The 20,222-nt window shown below is 43.3% G+C and overlaps 1 protein-coding gene across 1 annotated transcript in view; it reads right to left on the minus strand.

Moving 5' to 3' along the window:
* The window catches only part of fhl3a (four and a half LIM domains 3a), a 57,733-nt gene extending 38,302 nt beyond the window's left edge, over positions 1-19,431 (minus strand). The window contains exon 1 of the mRNA XM_084053589.1: positions 19,251-19,431. Within this exon, the coding sequence (XP_083909715.1) occupies positions 19,251-19,332 (82 nt within the window). The 5' untranslated portion in view covers positions 19,333-19,431. The remainder of the gene's footprint in view (positions 1-19,250) is intronic.
* Between the last annotated feature and the right edge of the window lie 791 nt (positions 19,432-20,222).

Raw genomic sequence — 20,222 nt, forward strand, 5'->3', positions numbered from 1 at the left:
GAGTCTGAACCAAAAGAGCCAAAATGGCTCCTCCAGATTGGTCATGTTCCCCCAGGTGGTCTGGTGACGTCGCTGAGTCAGCACAGCTCGTGCGGGGGTATCAAGGAGCGGGGCTCGGGTTTCAGGGGCTGCACACTCAGCAATCTGAGCACGCCTTGATGACCACACGCAAATGTGCTCTGCAAACCGCACAACTGTTAGCAATTATTCCTGACACGGCCACGCATGCACAAAGAAGCAACTCTGACTCGTGGCTGAAGTGATGGTACCAACCTGACCACAGGGTTCACTTATTTTTTTATCCACTTAGCCCTATTTTATGCTTCGTTGTGGGATAGTTTTGAACTTTGTTGTATGATAGCAATAATTGCAGATCTACGAGCTCACAATGCATTGAGGTGCGATGCGTTGTAAGCTTGTACTGTAGATCGGCTACCGGTATTTATGAAAACTGTTGCAAAATATTAGAAACTTTCGAAAATGTCACCTATAATGACATGCCCAAAATAGGGACCCCCGGTTTAAAGTGATTAATAAGTTAACAACTCTTTAAATGGCCTGACAACGTCCATTTTGTCACATATAACTTGTGACAGATATTTCGGTGTGTGTGTGTGTGTGTGTGTGCGTGCGCGCATGATGCTTCGTGGACTTTACCCACTATGAGAAGGGAGAAGAAGAACCTCTTGAGAACAGCTGTGCATATTATCTCCCACAAGTGCAACAGACCAAACTGCTCTCACCGCGTACAAAAAAGCCCACCCCTCCTCTTCTCTCTAGCCTTGAAATGATGGGCTCATATGTGAGCAGGAGAAAAAGACGGAGAAAAAAAGAAAAAAGAAAACATTACGTCGGCCCAAAAAAGCAGGAGGGAGGTGAACCTGCCAAATGTGAAATGACTGGGATGAATAAGGTCGGAGTCATTTCCAGTATATGCAGCCATTTTTTCCCTTCTCATGCACATCTCCCTGGCAACCTGTAAACAGTGCCCTCATTCCCCAGGACCATAAAACTTTGGGCGGTGACATAGGGCCCTCGCTTCATCCTGTTCAGGGTTCACTGAGGGCAGAACCGTATGCCTGATTTATACTTGGTTGGGCATTGGTGTAGCGCAATGAAAATAGCGGCGCTCTGCGACACGTTGTGAGCTTGTTGATCGGCTATTTTCGCAGTGCAACACCGCTGCGCCATGAGGTTCTTTTGGCAGATATTGCGCCAATGTCAGAAATTATGACAGAGTGATTTCCTGCTGAAAGAAAAAAAAGAACCACCAATGGATTCTAATCAGTGCATCACAAAGAGGTATGGTGCAAGAAGGGCTTCTGACTTGGCTGGCTATGAACTGGGTGGGCTGATTTAATTTATTTACAGATCAACATTTGACACAATAACATTTTTGAAATCGAATGATCGGTATAGCTACAGTATGTATTATGTAACGAGACAGGGTTACTGCTTGGTAAACATTATTAAGCAATTTTAAAATGTCCTCTGTGTTCTGATATTTCGTGATGAGCATTTAATAACAATTACTTTATTTATGACCTTATTTTACCAACATTTTATGGTCTACTGTAATGAGTGTAATCTATCAAATAATCCCCCAAACAGATTATGAAAATACTCCTTACAACTACCACTACCACTACTTAGTTATGTTGGAGGCCTAATTTCTAGTCTGCTTCTACTGATTGCCCAGATTGGAAACACCTGTTTTATCGGCTGTATACAGGATATATATCTCTGTTTTTGTGTTTTCTCCTGAAGAAGACAGCTTGTCTGCCAGAATGTCAACATAATAAAGTTAAAGTACTGCATCAGTTATGAGTATGCACTTTACTATCTACAAGAACATTAAAGGTGCATAAACTGATCGTAAAACCCTAGGTGCCTGGAAAGTTTCCAATGCATACAATACCTGTACGTTGAACTTAACTGCACACACTAAATTTCCATTGTACAAAACTGCTGACCTAAAAATAGGTGTGGTAACGAGAGAGAGAGAGAGAGAGAGAGAGAGAGAGAGAGAGAGAGAGAGAGAGAGAGAGAGAGAGACATGGCAGAGACATTTGTCTTCAGCCATGTTGACTCCTTTTTGAAACATCTTTGCTTGCCATTTTCCAGTCGTAAAAACAAATGTCTATGTCCTTTCCTCTGCTATTGGCTGTGAGAGCAAAACTGGGTTCATTTCCTGCTGGACTGTGACCCCTTGACCAGTGTGGGGGCAAAAACAATGAGGGGTCCAATACTAAATGAACACACACTGTGCTTCTTCTTCCTGCCCCCCCCCCCCTCCACACACACACACACACACACACACACACACACACACACACACACACACACACACACACACACACACACACACACACACACACACACACACACACACACACACACACACACACACACACACACACACACACAGCCCCCGTCACCCCAAACAGAGACATCTCTGGCACATCTCTCAGATGAACATCACACACAGTATAGTACATGTACACATTCACAATCACGAGGAATAACAGGCACGCACAAAGTGTAAACAGGCTGACACAGACATGCAAAAAGACAAAGTAATAACTAAGAGACAGGAACATAATACTGTTATTGTTGTACGGCAGTGTGGCTCTCTAAAAATAGCCAATCTACAAGCTCTCGATGTGTTGATCGACACTGTGATACGACAAACTATAATGCCGTGTCACACAACGTGCGGTGTGACATATAGTGAGCTTGTAAGTCGGTTATTTTTGGCGTGGGACACGTATGTCATACGATTAAGTGCCCATATTTACACACACGTAAAGTGTAAAGTTTGTATTGTCTACGTCCGTGATGTTAAATCACACAGCGTCGATCTTGATCTGCTATTTTCGGCAAACAACACCATCATAAATCAGACTTACATTTAACAATGACAGAAAGTGTGAATACAAAAATGGCCACTGTGTGCAATGACAAATTATTAAACTATGGACAGACATGACTAGGAATTGTCACGTAAACATGTTTAATTTAAATAAAGCCTATCATTTTTGAAACATTATGGCTTTGAAACAATATGGCTTTGATGCAAATTTCAAACATGATGGTGGCAGTTAATTGAAAAAAAAAAAACGATTAATGCTTTGAATTAATTGAACTGCAAAAACCCGAAATGGTCACATCCCTAGCACATATGCACACACGCACGCACACATGCACGCACGCACACACTTGTGCGTTATGCAAAGCGAGAGAAGACAGAGGGCTCGAGCACAAGTAAATAAACATGTCGACAGCAGCGGCCTGTCTCGGGGGACAATGGGTGACTTGTGCAGGAAGAGCGGACCCAGCAAGCAGCTGCATACACACACCAGCAGTTTGTTTAAGTCTCTTTGTGGGGACTTCCCGTTGAGTGTAATTACTGCTCATATTCACAATCCCCGGCTTTTCTGCTCACATAAATGATGCTGATAAGATCAAACAATTTGATATATTTAGGAAATGAGTTTCAAACAAAGTTGGCAGATCTTGGTAATACCAATCTAAACAAGACGGATAACAGATGATGAATTGGAACTGGCCCGATGTGTTTGGGGCCGACTACTGCCAAGTCACCCCTTTTAGCCCACAATCCTCACTGATACAACAGATGATGAGAGGCTCCTGCGCGTTCAAACAATGATGTCAGCACTGGTGAGACTGCGTATGGAAAAATCGAAACTGTAGTTGATGATTAAAATCACCGTGATTGCATCGGAGATTACAACACTTTGGTTTGCTTTGCCCAATGGAAACTAAAGGGGGGGAAAGCGAGTTAGGATTGTGGCAGAACACGTCTCCCCTGACCCACTTTTTATGATTCCCAGCGGACTCAACAAATAGGACCACCTCTTTTTCCTTCTTTCTCCATCTCCCCATTTTCTTTGACCTTCAAATGGGTTACTGGAGACTGGAGAGTGAGTCACGTGTCTAATTGGACGCCTGGGCTGCTGATGAATTGCCGCAAAATCAGGAAGTGCATATGTGAGTGGTGCACCACTTGAGGTCAGTGAACTGAGGGTCACCTAACCCCCCACCCCCGCCCCCCACCCCCCCCACACACCCCCAAAACACCCTCCCACCTCCGTACCGCCGGGAGAACGCCCCGGCTCTGAAATGCAGCAGACAAGGCCGTGTGGCTGGAATGAGCTCACTTCAAAGGTGTCCATAAATCATACTGCCATGCCCAAGACCGCCTCCGCCCGCTCCTTCTCCTCCAAACACCCCCCCCCCCATCCCCCCCCCCCCCCCCCCCAACCACCTTTTCTCCCCTGTTGTCCTCCAGTCCGGGTCTCAAACCAAGGCCCTTCGTACAAGTCACTCGCTTCATGCCATTACAACCAGAGTCTATTCATTCACACTCATCCTCTATGTGTGTATTGCTGACACATAGTTTTTTTTTGTATTTCTTTGTCATCCGCCCACGCCGCTATAGGATAGATGAGTTTGATCTTGTGGTAACCTGGTCAACAGAGGGGTCACGGCAGCTAAATCACGGCGGCGGTAAGTACGGGGGCGTTGGCAGACTGTAACTAAACACGGCCTGACATGAGACAGATCATCGCCGCCATTGTCGGCAAAATAGCAATACTCCCTTTTGGTTTAGACAACGGATCTCGTTGGACTTCAACGTCCGAGGTTCAACGGAGCGTCGAGGAAAGGCTCGCAAGTTCAGAAATCCAATTGCGAGTTGCTCGACTTTGCCAGAGGAGAGCCGCAATCCGTCAGCTCCTTATCTCCCACTGTCACACACTGGGATCTCTTTATCATGCAGCCATGCAAAACACCATTCATCTTCCCTACCTAATTCATTACAAGTGATAAAATGCAAAGTCTCCAGCTCCGGTTGTTAAATGAAGAGACAACGTGAGCACAGGTGCTTTGGTAAACACTGATAGCGTGGTTGAATTATGTTTGCTTCCCAACACAGACCTGTCTATCTCTTTCAATCTATTAACGCATTCAATCCGGGAACGCATCTGTGTCATTTTAGATTTTTAGCTATAGACATTATTTTATACTTTGGGCTATTCAAAAATAGCAGATATATAAGCTCATAGCGTGCCGCACTATGGGCTTGTAGATCTGCTATTTTTGAAAATTTGGTCCTTGACATGAGAAAGTTTGAGAACCACTGATATTATAGCAACAATGAAAACTGTTAGGATTTAGAAGACATTTGTAGATGCGTTCCCGGATTGAATGGGTTAACCACCCCCCCCACTCCCTTGCCCGAGCCTACCCCCCTTTATCCTGTTCCTCTTTTCTATCAAAGGTGCTATAGGGGAATTCTTTGCTTGTAGTTAAGGAACACCAGGAACAGAAAACAGACTCCAACAAAGACGGTGTGTGACGCTAATATAGCAGAAGGCGCCGGGTTCTCATCGCGGCTCCGTTTGGCCTGTTCATCAATCACACGAGTGTAAATTTACCTGACACAAAGTGTAAATTAGCAGGATATATGGGTCACGGGCACTTCAAAAGAGATGTGTTTTATCCCTGACACGTCGAGTACGCTGCTGGATTCGGTGTGTAGCGGTGCAACACGCGCCTGTCCATTATAGGGGTGCTACAGTTAATCAAACGAATCGATGAATGTTTTTTTTTAATCTATAATCGATAATTTGATAAAATAATCAATTAGCAATCAATCCCTATTTTGGGCCTGTCATTATAGACAAAATGTTTATTTTTAAATGTCAAAAATAGTGAAAATAGTCAATCTACAAGTTCACAACGTGTCGCGATGCGACGCATTGTTCGACAAGGTATAAAACAAAAATTTAAATGTTAAAAAGAAAAGAAAAGAAAGACCCCCACATAATTTTGGAGGGGTCCCCAGATGACAGTACAGCGACAATTTAAGGACAAAATAATACCTTAAAAAAAGAAAATATATAAAATGAAAAAAAAAAAAGAGCATCACTGCATCAAAAGTAATCAACAAACTAATGAAACTAAACTATAAAAACTGATCAAACATTGGCCATATTGTCAAATAATATAAGGAAGAGGCAGAAATTGTGAAAATAGCAGATCTACAAGCTCACAACGCGAGGCGTTGTGAGCTTGTAGATCTGCTATTTTCACAATATTCATCTGTGGAACAGTCAAACAAAATGTAATGCATCAACTCCTACAATTCCAAGTGCTTGTCAGGGTGGGGGGTCCCCAGTTCAAATTATGATTATTTTGGGGGGTCGTGGCCTTGAAGAGCTTGAGAACCACTGCCCTAGCCCATCACAAACAAGCATGACACGGAGCGATCAATACCCATCATCACTGTCTTGGTGTGTTTTCTCATCAACTCTTACCACAGGATCACTTCATTCTTTTCCAGCTTAGGATCAAACCCTAAACAGTTTCCATTTTTACCAGCGTTGGGAAAGCGGGCGAAGGGGATGAGGGATGGGGGTAGTCGAGGGGGGGGGGGGGCTGAATACTTCCAGGGTGAAGTCATGGTTCTAGTGTCACTGGCCCTATGCTGTGCTGTGCTCACCGTCTGGCCCCCATTCTACCCCCATTGATCTAATTTCCACTGCCAGCATTGGATGTGGTTCTGTTTTAAGCTGGATGCCTAGGTCCCTTAAAGCACCGACCCAATTGTTAACGTATGGTGTACAAAACACAAAAAAAAGAGTAAAAGAACAAACAACTTAGTGATGTTTGCCAGACTCTTGAGAAGAATAGAGTAAATGTGTACAGTATGCTGTTTTTGAGCTGAGATCAGTGAAGAGAGGGAGGGGAGGGGAGGGGAGGGGACGGAGGGGGGGTTGTAATATGGTAACCTATTCCTTTAATATCACATACTAGAGGTCCGGGCGGCCTACGGCCGCCCGAAACCCCTAGCCGCGCACGGGGCCCAGCGTGGGCGCGTGTATATATGGGATGAACATTTGGGGAAAAAAAAAAAAAAAAAAAAAAGTTGTAATGTAAAAGTAAAAAAATTGAGAAAAAAATTGGGAAGAAATAATTTTTTTTATGTTTCAGGGGGTCCGCGGACCCCCTGGTGGTCCGCGCCAAAGTCGTCGGATGAAAATCTCCAAACGGTAAAAAAAAAAAAAAAAAAAAAAAAAAAAAAAAATCATGCAGGTTCTTGCTTGTTTCTGGCGTGGCATCCCAACCTGGCATCCCAATGCCGGCGATGTGTACTTCCGGGTTGCATAATGATGACATCACTGTCGAATCCTTTGCTGTCATGAACATAGCCTGGTGTGTTGACCAGTAATGATGACATCACTGGCTAATCCTTTGGTGTCATGAACCTAGCCTGGTGTGTGGAGCAGAGCAGAGCAACGTGCTCTTGTTGTTTTGGGGATTTTCAATGGCGGGCCGTCGTGTTGTGTTGGCCTCGGTGGTACGCACGGTAAGCGGTAGGAAGCTGCTTCCACTTCCGTTGTGTCCGACATTTGGTGAGTAGAATTAATTATGTTGCGAGGTGGGAACAGTGTAGTGAGGCATGCCAGGTGCCCTACGCGAAACGTAAATTCAGGCCGCCCGCCGTGGCGACAGTGTTGGCGACATGTGGTCTGACGGTGTTGTGTTTAGTCGATAACAGAGCTGTGGGGTGTGGACACCGAGGGCACGGAAGTTGCTCGCCATTTATATAGTTAGATACGCTAGATCAGTGGTTCTCAAACTTTGTAATTTCAAGGACCCCCCAGTTTGGTCACGGACCCCCATAACTTGTAAGAGTGTACAAATGGAACCAAATGGGGTCCATTTGGTTCCACTTGCACTGTCTCGGAGTTACAGACCTGAAAGTATCCATTTGGATCCCAAGTCTAATTTAGCTGGAGACCCCCTGGAACACCCTCAAGGACCCCTGATGGTCCCCGGACCCCACATTGAGAACCACTGCTCTAGATGGTTCTGTCCTAGGCACAAAAACAACAGAATAACTATGAAGCAACTCCTCCTAACCCACAAATAGCACAAATAGGCTATAACATTATGGCTGAACTATATGGTTTACCTTAAAAGATGTAAAAAATAAAACACTGAAATATCTTGGCTGTTTAAAAAAAAGGTTAGTTTATTGTATGAAGTACACACAAAAGAAACATCAGTGTTTGTTTATTGGTGTGTGCCAATAAAAAAACTGGAAATGTGAGAACTTTTCCTCCATTGATTTGACATTTTGTATGTGCTACCTTTTGGGGATTTTTTTCAATTCCTACTTTTGATGTGTATACTGGATGTTGGGTCTAGCACTCCACTGAGAAAACCCATTGTTGATGCACAACCTCTTTTTCTTATTTAAACATCAGCTATACGACACAGCTACACTACAATACCCAGAATGCTTTGTTCCAGCTACAAAAGGAAAAGGAAGAGGTCAGTCCCGGATAGCAGCAACAGCTGCCTGCTTTGTTTTTGTTTTTTCATAATTATACTCTAGCTAGCCCATACATGTATGTATACAGCAAGGCAGTGGTTTTCAAAGTAGGGTACGGGGACTCCCAGGGGTCCTTGAAGAAGTTCAAAGTGGTCCACACCCAGTAAAATTTGTTAGCCTCAAAATCAGTTTAACCACTTAAACCCTACAGTATACAGTATACTTTTTACAACAAATAACAAATTTGTCCGGTTCACGGTCAAATACATATTAATTTGGGGGTCCTTGACATGAGAAAGTTTGAGAACTACTGCCTAATCACAATTATTTTTTTGCATAATCGTCATTGAAAAATGTTCATACATTTTCAAAACATTTTCAAAAATACTGGAAATAGCAGATCTACAAGCTCAACGATCACGATGTGATGCGTTTTGAGCTTGTAGATCGGCTATTTCCACTATTCATGTTTTCTTTTCTTTTTTTAAGTATAAAGTCATCAAATATGTGAGTTATTTGTCATATCTGCCCTGTGCATTACATTACATTACATTGCAGTCATTTAGCAGACGCTTTTATCCAAAAGGGACTTACAATAAGTGCATTCAACATAGGTGGGCAAGAAAACTACTAATCACCAGAAGTCTTAAGTGCATTCTCTTCTAAAACAAGCAACTAAAAGTATACCTAGCGCTAAGGTAAAAGTGCAATATATCAGCTACCTACTTTCTTAAACAGATAGGAAAATCAAATGAGCAAGAGCTAAAACAAATAAGTGTATCAAATAAACAAGATCCAATAAAACAAGAGCTCGTACAAATAATTGACAACAAGTAGGCAAGGCTAAGAGAAAGGGTCAGGGTAGTGTTTCCTGAAGAGGTGGGTGTTCAGCCTGCGGCGAAAGATGGGCAGTGACTCTGCTGTCCTGACATCAGTGGGGAGTTCATTCCACCACTGTGGGGCCAGAACAGAAAAAAGCTGTGACCGTGTAGATCGGCTAGAAGGACCACTGAGCGACGGGGAAACCAGATGCCCCGAGGTGGCAGACCGAAGTGGTCGGGCAGGGGTGTAAGCCTCGACCATAGCCTGGAGGTAAGAAGGAGCTGTTCTTTTCACTGCCCTATAGGCTAGCACCAGGGTTTTAAACTGGATGCGAGCCACAACGGGGAGCTAGTGTAGTGCACCTTTTGTTATGAAGCCTAAAAGCCAAACAGAAATATAATTTGTACTCATAATGTTCCAGTGTTCAAACATAATTAAATCGTTAATCACAATTATTGGAGTGTCAATTCCTCAAAATTAAAAAGTAAAATGTCATAATCGTGCCCTAGCGAGAGTGCGTACGTTTGTGTTCGGATGAGAAGGGACTTGGAACACCGCAAGATAACGCCGGACAACAGAAGAAGCAACAACAACAACAACAACAATCAACAACTATCTCTGGTCTGTGAGCCATCTGGTAAATGTGTTCATTGTAGATGCTCTGATCTCCCTCTGGATTGAGTTATGTTCCAATTACTACAAACATCCTGAGCTCAATGCGATCTGTGGCTTGTGAACATTCTGTCAAACAATGATCTCACCACACCGAGTCGAAGAACTTCAGTGACATAAGGTGAATGATAGCGTAATGTTGAATGCCGACGGAATGACAACATGCTCCTTTTCTTAAGTGCTGTACATTTGTTGTGGTAAAAGAAGAAAAGTGTGTGGGATTTCTCCAGACCAGTACAAACATTTACAAGTTTCAGTCAAAGCGCACTGCGGTTTTGGTCAAGTTCGCACGTCGGCCATTTTACTCTTACTTAAAACCCAGATTTAGTTTATTTATTGCTTTATTTAACAGGGGCCATGCACAACATACGTAACCACTGAGACAGAGTTAGGTATATAGCTCATGCTGAGCAGGGAGATGTTAAAAGCAATACAAACAAAAAAAAATACACGTGTAAAAATGTTTACAAATCACCTATAAAAGAGCATCATGCATTACATACTCGTCTCTCCGCCTTAGTTGGTTCCATACAAGGCTTTAGACCAGTGATCGTGCTTGGTTTATCTTGAGAAGCCATGTTTTAAGTGTTGTTTTAAAAATGTCTGACATGGTTGCATTCGGATTCCATTTATTTGCTGCTCTGACTGAAAATTCTGATTGTCCAAAAGTAGCTTTCTTACATTTAACCGTGAAGTCACCTCTGACTAATGCCTGCGGTCTCCCTAGCATTGTTCCTGCAGAATGATACACATTGTTGGTGGTGCTGCAAGATCATATTCATTTATACATCAAGCACAAATCACACCCCCCCCCCTCAAGTATGAAGTAAGGCATATTGTCTATGCATAGTGAGCACTGAATACTCGGTAGGGACTTGCATTTGTCTCCGATTAAGCTGGCCTGTGACAACTCGTTGACAGATGTTCCTACAGGCATTAATGGTGCGTTTTGGGTGACGCCCCTCTCCATCCCATCTCCTCACACTCCCTCTTCTCTCCTACTGAGGAGGAAGCCAAGAAATCCCTCTTTGGCTCTCCATTACTCGTCCCTGTCATAAATCACCGTCATCTTCCCCCATTGAGGAGCTGGCGTCCTTTTATAGACACGCCAAGGACACTTTCTCCCATTTATGGCTCCTCCAAGCAAGGCACCATACGAGGGGACGGCAAGCGTCCCATGAAGGTGAGAGAACACAGGGAGGCATAGGAGGGTACCCCCCCCCCCCCCAACTCTTTCATCGTCTCTTCTCCTGTACACTGACCTTCCCTTTTGACCTCCTTACACGTCAGTGCCAACCTGTGTCCGGTCGCTGCCAAATGCACTCCTCTCTGTGTACATTAGAGAGGGGCAACTGTCATATACACTTGGATTTATGGTCCAGTGACTGACACTAGCTCACACCTCAACGCAAGTGGCGAGCCTGGCCTGCATCAGCCTGTCTCCATTAGAGCCCGACTGATGCCAGATTTGTGGGTCCGAAGCGGATCCCAATTTTGGAGTCCTAGCCCGCCGATGACCTTTGTTTTGACTGATATATTATCAATAAGTGGAAAATGTAACCAGTTTTAAAACTTGATTTGATTAACGTTTTTCACAAATAGAAAGTTACAAAGTACAAGCTCACAACATGTTGCTACACAAGCTTGTAGATCTGCTATTTTTGAAATAAAACAATCGGGACAAATCTGTCTCCAAAGAAGAGAGAATGTTCTCTTCAACAGAAACATAGGGAAAGTTAAATGTGACAAAGTGTGTGTGTGTGTGTGTGTGTGTGTGTGTGTGTGTGTGTGTGTGTGTGTGTGTGTGTGTGTGTGTGTGTGTGTGTGTGTGTGTGTGTGTGTGTGTGTGTGTGTGTGTGTGTGTCTGTCTGTCTGTCTGTTAAAGAGGAGAGAGGGCGATACAGAGTGAGAAATAGAAACATAGAGAGAGAGAGAGAAAGAGAAAAAGAGCCCATTGTGAGGCATCCCCGATAAGGAGTCACATTCTTGATGGCTCAACAGTTTTACCATGCAGAGCAGGGATTTGCTGCTGTTTACTTTAAGAGGGGGAACGCTCTCTCACAGCTGTGCTCCTAATAAACACCTATGTATTTAACGGAGAGGGAAGAATACATATCTACACAACTGAAACAGCTTTTAACAAATTCCAACAAGTCCCTCGGGGTCATCCAGGGTAAGTCAATTTATTGCAACACAGAAGATGCCTTTGACGCACATGTGCACACTTGCACGGACACATTGCACACCCACCCACATGCCACCCCTACCACCGCACGCATTCCTCTGATTACGCTTTGTCTTGCCACGATGTTACAGCCATTCGGGTTCATGCTTTGCAGATGTGTTGAGGCCCACCTCATTAACTATTAAGGAAGTTAATCAGCGGTAACGAACTAGTCCTGGCAGTAAGCATGGCGGAAGCCAGCATGGGGCAAGGACGGCGACCAGCCATATAAAGACACAACCACTATACTGCCGTCAGGGCCAAAGTGAAATAACACAAATTGCACAAAGGCCAAATTGCCTCTCGAGACAAAACTGTTATGATGAAGGAGTCCTGCTACTATGCTGCTAGAGGAGATAATGCTTCACTGACAGCCCGCTCTCTGTCTCTCTGCGGTTGTTTTGAAAGGTGCCAGCCTGAGCCTTGGGCCTCTTTGCCTCGTTTGAGGCCTGCTGTGTATCACAGTGTGCTGCTTAATCGACTGCATGCCACATGGCCTCAAAATATTGTCCAATTAAGCCAGTGTGCCTGGTAAGCAAGGACATCCAAATAAGGACAGGATGACGAGTGGGCTGCTACTCCCCCACACAACAGTCAGTTCATTCCAATGCCGACAGATGGCTGTTGTGAAAACGAGTGGGAGCTTTCTCAGAACATTTTATCGCCCGTCGTATTCTAGAGAAAACAAGGATATCCTTTGCTGAATTTACAGTGAGATATAGCAACAAGATGTTTGCCTCTCCAAATTGTATTAAAAGTTGGACACCTTTAGCAGGTCTTAGCAATTCAACAGTGTAGTTAATTTAGAAGATTTTCATACATTTTGAAAACTTGTGAAATGGGACATTCTACATAATGAGTACTTTTACTTTAAGTATATTTTGAAGCCAGTACGTTTGTACTTACTCAAGTATATTTTGAATACAGGACAGGACTTTTACATGGTGTGTACCAGTAGCCTCATGCTAAGGAAACAGGAGATAGGCTACTGACCTATGGGCCACATGGCTTGGAAATCATTGGTTCCCAGGGCTACTTTAAGAATTTTCTACCATCTTTATTACTATAACTGGGTGAAATTACACACACCACGTGTACTGGAGAAATTCTCCCTACCCCACATTCTTCTCCTCAAGTGCCTCTGTTAACCATGGTTATCCTATGATTTAGCCATTAGCCGCAGCCCAACATAACCATTACTTTATGTATGAATTCATAATACACATCACATTACCAGTTGTATAAAAACCACTGCAATTTGTCTGCAGACTTACAATTTCTGCTGCCCCCACCTCTCCCCACTTACTCCCTTTCTGCACTCTACTTGATGTGACTTGCTGAGTTGGTTTTGGAGGCCTGTTCGCTGACAAACTATGCCCAGCTGTCATTTTTTATTTATGGGCTTCCATTTAATTCACCATGTAGAAATGTACTGTTTATTTGACATGAAAAAAAGATACATGCCAATGCATTGAGGAAATCCAAGCATTGAGCAATTATAGAGACTGTGTACACGTTTGGGCAGAGTATGGAGAGAGTCATTTGTGTTGAAAGCTGCGATGAAGCACCTCTGAGCACAGTCAGACTGGTTTATTTGACATCCCATTACGAGTGGTCACACAGTAGTCACATGAGTTCATAGCCACCACACACCTTGCATCACCATGTCCTATGATCTGTATCCTGCTACATGGCGTACTGTTTTTGAAGTGAGACCTTTATCCTGTTACGTGTAATGTACACTTTGTTGTATGACTGTTTTGCCCGCCGCTGACAAAAGCTGATTATTGACCCATTGCCACGTTTTGTTCAGTTGAAAATCATTATTTTCAGTGAGTGGCATGGATGGTCATACGATGAAGTATAAAATCAGCCCTTGGGCTTTGAGACAAGGGTGCATGGACAGAGATGGGTGACTCACGCACTTCCTCAAGAGATGCAACCGAACATGACCTTGAGCAATGACGAGGTGGTGACTCGGCAAGATTCGCACACCCAAACAACATCTGTTTCATTGTGATATATACGTAGCTGGTGTAGATGAGACATATTTGAATGTGGTAAGAGTGGGACTGCCCTGCATTCAGTATGCGACAGACAGACAGAGAAAAAAATTAAAGGAGAGCAAAACAACAGCACAGAACAGGTGACAGGCCAAACGAGGCAACACATAACCTCACTCTTCATAAAACATATAATTGCATTGTATGAAACTAGAGAGTTTGCAGCTTACTTTTCCACACATATTCTTTTTTTCTTTTTTACATTTCCTTTGAAGACATTTCCTTTGAAGCCATTTCCTTTGAGAATTGCAGGTAAGTGCTAGGTATAAACCTCTAATTGTATACCTGGAACCATGTAATTACTCTATTAGCATAGTGTAAGTTACCCTTTAATCCCCTTAGTGGCTGATATAAAGTTTAGGTTCACTATACATACAATTTCATGTGAATGAATGAATACCAGGGAAGAGAGAGTGAGAGTCAGGATGACTGAGTTGTGAAGAGTGTGTGTGTGTGTGTGTGTGTGTGTGTGTGTGTGTGTGTGTGTGTGTGTGTGTGTGTGTGTGTGTGTGTGTGTTGGGGGGGGTGGGGGTTATTAGCTCCCAAGGGGGCCCTGTCTCAAAGGATCAGGTTTCGGCCATTTACCAACAAAGCGTCCATGGAGGAAGCCTTGCACCCCTCACAATAACACCACAGCACCTGGCCATCCCCATGCAGGAAACCTGAGGTCACTTCCCTCCATTCAGGGATACTAGACATACTCCTGCTGCCAGCCACGTGCCCCCCGCGGCCTACTGGAACAGGCTGCCTGGCTACAAATAGAAGGCCAGATGGCCAGAAGTGAGGGTCGAAGATGTCGCATAACTTGAATAAAAGGCCTAAAAGCATTTAGAACAGCTAACTCTGGAAAACATAGTTAGGTATCACCTGGGGAAACGTACGTACCGTGTATTTTCACATGCACAAAGTTGTGCGTTATGTGAGACAATACACAGTAAACTAACAGATTCCTATAGCTTTTGTGTGGTAGAAAGACAATGAAAGGTCCAGCTTTAATCCTGCTCCAACCACCTGCAAACACTTGACCAGCGTTTCTCCATCATTATCAATGCCCAGGGTTCAAAAGATGCCAACCCCCCACCACCACTCCAAAAAAACAACAACTCAGCCACAGCCAATCCGAGTCATTTAGTTACAGTCCCACTGTAGTTTAGAGCTGGCACCAGTCCAACCACCACGCAGGGCTAACCTTCAGAAAACACTGAGACCTCCAAAGAATGTGACCGTGGTCGAGGCTGGCTGGAACTGTGTCGCTCCAACGCCGACGTGAATGAGAGAGCGAGAGGGAACAACAAGAGAGGAAAGAAAAAAGCAAACAAAGATATTACATAGCCAATAGGCTCCGTCAAGGCAAGGTTCCCAGCCGCTAAATTATGACAGAATGACTGTATTTTTAGTTGGCTGGGGTTAGTTTTTTGCTTGTTATTGTGAGCAGTTTGTGTTAAAAATATAACACCAGTTGTGTAAGGACAGCAGGGTGCCCCAGGCACCAAATTCTTCTTAAAGTGGACGTTCAGTTCAGTTGTCAGTAGAGGGGGGGGGGGGGGGGGGGGGGGGCAAAGAGAGCTATGCATTTGTTCAGTAGTTGAGAACATGCAAACAGCTTGGGTCTTCAGCCAAACCGTTTCCTGCAGTATTTCATCCGTGGCCGTGATGTGATCGTTGTGAAGAGAGGACCTATTTCAGTCAATTCAGATGTTCTGGGGTCACACAGTTTGGTTGTAATTCTATCTAAATGAATCAGGCCAGGTTCAAATGATGTTTAAAAAAAGAGGCACATTCCTGAATTTGTATGTGAATTACTGTTTTTCGGACCATTTCATATCAAAAGTATAATTGAATTGAATTGAATTACAGTGATGTCTGACTACAGAATACGAGAGTCCTGTCTCCTCATTCCTCTGGTCTTAGGTATCACAAGCAACACAAGTATGAAGCAGTCTTTCCAATTGAATTACATTTCCAAAATAATTCTTGCAAAAACTAAAGAAAACATTTTTATTTGTGATTAAATTGTATGCGTTTGAGTGCCAAGTCCATTTTAAAGCCTTCAAATCGTAAGATTCATTATTACACACTCCTCCCATTGGTAGGAACGTGGTGTTCTCTAATAAAGTTGTGGTGGAACAGTAGTTAGGGTTAATGTGGCCACCGTCACCATCTTTGCATCATATGATATTAATATTTAGCCTGTGAAATCTTCAGCATAGACAATTGAAACGGCACATATGCTGTACTTTCAACAGATTAAAGGTTCTCCAGCTACCACAGCAAACACAATAGCACAGCTAAGATGATAGCAATGATGCTGCTCCTCACACTATACAACTACAACTTCTAGTACTACTACTACAGTCTGTGCTGCATTTATGATGTATACACTAAACAAACTCTAAAGCCGCAACACAGACACACCCATCCCAGACGTACACTGCCACATCCCACTTCCTGCTGCTCTTAAGGAGAAGAAGAGCAGCTTAGCCTGAAGGACTTTACTCCCTGAGGCATCCACATACCTCTCAGCTGGCAGTTTCTGGGACAAAATCAAAATATCATGATATTTTTAACCATATCTGCCTTTAAATAGATATTGTGACAATAACATCGCATAGACAATTCTTTTTCATTTTTTTCGAAAATGTTCAAAAAGAAGTGAAAGCCGCCAATCTACAACCTCATGTTGGGAGCAGGTTGGGTGAAGGTATAAAATAAGTGACTAAAATCGAGGAAAGACAACACTTTTTCTATATCACAATATCCAAAATCAGAGACGATATCTATTCTCATGTCATGATATCAATGTAATATTGATATATTATTGGCCAGCCGTAGTGACAGTTGGTCCTGACTCAACGCAATTCACTGGGTCACAAATCCAATATGCATTGTTTCTCTGGAGCTGTTCGCTCTCTCTCCGTCTCTCTGTAGTGTGTGGGGTATGGTGGATATAGGTGTGTGTGTGTGTGTGTGTGTGTGTGCGTGTGCGTGTGCGTGCGCGTGCGTGTGCGTGTGCGTGTGCGTGTGCGTGTGTGTGTGTGTGTGTGTGTGTGTGTGTGTGTCTGTGTGTGTCTGTCTGTCTGTCTGTCTGTCTGTTTGAGAATAAGGTAGAAGTTGACTTGAAAGACACAAGAATTGAAAACAGCGAGAAAGGCAGGCAGAGAGAAAATGTCCAGAGGCAGACCAGACCCCTCACTTGTCACAGGAAGAGGTCCCTGCTTTCCCCTGGTTCTGCTTTCCAGGCTTCGCCCCAGGCAATGTGTTTGACTAAGGTGTGAAGTATTAAGTCTTGTCATATTGTCAAAGCCCCCCCCCCCCCCCCCCCCCCCCCCCACACACACACACACACACACACACACACACACACACACACACACACACACCACCTTTAGTCCAAGTTCAGTGGAATCTCACATTTTTAACAATAATAGTCATAATTAAAATGAATAATGGAAATTCAAAAACACAATAGGCAATCAACATGGATCTTTGTGATAATGTACAGTATCAGGCCTACTTGAGCATTCATTGTGTTGCTCTTATAGGATCACCTGCATGGTCAAACTTCTTGTCCAATACTTTAATGTTAGCCTACCCCTTAGACCAGTGGTTCTTAAAGTGGGGTTCAGGGGACTCTCAGGGTTCCTTGAGGGGGTTCTAAATGGACCCTTACAAGTCTGTAACTCTGACAGTATACAAATGGAACCAAATGGACCCTGTGTATACTGTCAGAGTTAAGGAAGGTCCTTGAAATGTAAGAGTTTGAGAACCACTGCCTTAGACCCTGGGTCCATGGTGGGGTCCATAGGACCCCTACATGTCTGTTCTTAAAATTAAAAAGTTTGAGAACCACAGGACTACAGTCCTTAATGTACCTGTCACTGATCATTTAGAGCAGGGGTCTTCAACCAGTGGTCCGGGGACCACCAGCGGTCCTTGAGGGGGTTCCAGGGGGTCCCCAGCCAAATTAATAGTTAGCAACCAAATTGACCCTTATATGTCTGTAACTCTGAGAGTGTACAAATGGAACCAAATGGACCCTAACGGGTCCATTTGGTTCCATTTGTACACTCTCAGAGTTAAATGAACACTGATGATGGTGATACAGTGCAGATTGGGACCCCCAAGAAATCTAAATGGTTGAGTCCCTGGCATATCTTTTCAAATGGGGGTCCCTGGGCTAATATTTGTCAATTTGGGGGTCCTTAATGCGAAAAAGGTTGAAAACCACTGATTTAGAGTACAAGGACTGCTGTCATTCATCCATCCATTCATTCAATCATTCATTCATAGCCCCAGCATCTTATTTACATTTCCCACATTTCCTTTTAATGTATGCTATATTTCTTTAATCAGCAAATTATTCTTCATTAAAATGTCACGCTTCTAGCTCCTTGACAGTTAAATAGTTGCAAACTGCTTAAAGAAATGTCAATAATGTATTCATATACGGTGTCAAAGGAGTGCAACGTTTTTGTGGAATCCAACGGGAAAGCATAAGAGCAGTGGTGGAAAAAGTACTCACATTTTATACTTGAGTAAAAGTATCAATACTGCAATGTAGATCTACAAGCTCACAATGCGTCGCATCGCGACGCATTGTGAGCTTGTAGATCTGCTATTTTCAAATAGCCAAAATATATATAGCCTATAGGGCTGAAGGGGTTAGTGTGTTTTGTAATAATAATCAAAATCTACAAAGTAACAGTAACTAGTACTGTTAGTAAAGTTTTCATATAATTGAAGTGGAGTAAAAGTGCAAGAGAAGTAGAGATGTAGTAGAGTAGATCAGTAAAAGTATTGAAATTGTAAACTACTGAAGAAAGTAAAAAATACCTCAAACTTTTACAGTACAGACAGACAGTACTTGAGTACATGTACTTCGTTACTTTACACCACTGCCTAAGAGAATGATGTTGAAAGTCGGAGAAAAGAAAGTCCCAGAATGATTCAATGAATTGAATACACAGGACCCCAATGGAAACAAGCCATATACTGCTTTCTTGGGTTCAATCCTGTTAGCCTTGTATTTGCATTAAACTGTACTTTCTGTGCTTTTTTTTGCAAACTGTAAAGTATTCAATCAATCAATCAAAACGCTTCTTACCCGAAGTTATGTCTGCAGTTGAAGGCACCTTTGCAACCTGACGATCGTAGCCCAACACCTCCGTCTCTGTGTCAGCAGACATTCAACCGATCAGGACTCACGATGTAAGTTAACTTTTAGTTTCTTTCACTAGTAGTCAAAGCTCTGGGACAGAAGACTGTTACTTACAGCCTACCGGCTACTTTTGTCCTATAACTACTACTGAGGAAGTTGCCAGTGAGTCACAAGATGATCCCGCCCCAATATTGAGGAGAAAAATTCCTCCCTCTCCCTCGAACTTCAAACAGTGACTAGAGAGCAGAGAGAGACTGGTGCGAAAATGTGGACGAGAGAGCTCCCATGATGGGCCTTTTAAACAAGTGATCTTGTAGTAAATGACACACACACACACACGCACGCACGCACGCACGCACGCACACACACACACACACACACACACACACACACACACACACACACACACACACACACACACACACACACACACACACACAGAGGTGATTTAATTAACCACACAATGGCTGGCATAGTATCCAATTTTGTTCCCAATTGCTTCTATCACTAAATTAATGATTGATTTGATTGATCTGCATCAGCTTGTCCTGGATAAGTGGATACTTAAGGTGATTTAAATCATTTAATCAACCATAATGGCTGAGCCATCAACACACACACACACACACGCACGCACGCACGCACGCACGCGCACGCACACACACACACACACACACACACACACACACACACACACACACACACACACACACACACACACACACACACACAGCACACACCTTCTTCTTTTTACTGGATTCTCGTTTCATGAATATCTTTAGCATTTAAAAAAATATGTATTTGTATTTTATTCATATATTTGTTTATGAGCAAGCATTAACTTTGTTAATGAGCAAGCATTAACTTGGTTAAGAAGCTTATTTACAGGCTAGAGTGCTAGACAGTAAATAAGCGATA

Source organism: Gymnoscopelus microlampas (assembly GCF_963454915.1).
Source record: "Gymnoscopelus microlampas genome assembly, chromosome: 3".
In the NCBI taxonomy this organism is placed as follows: Eukaryota; Metazoa; Chordata; class Actinopteri; order Myctophiformes; family Myctophidae; genus Gymnoscopelus; species Gymnoscopelus microlampas.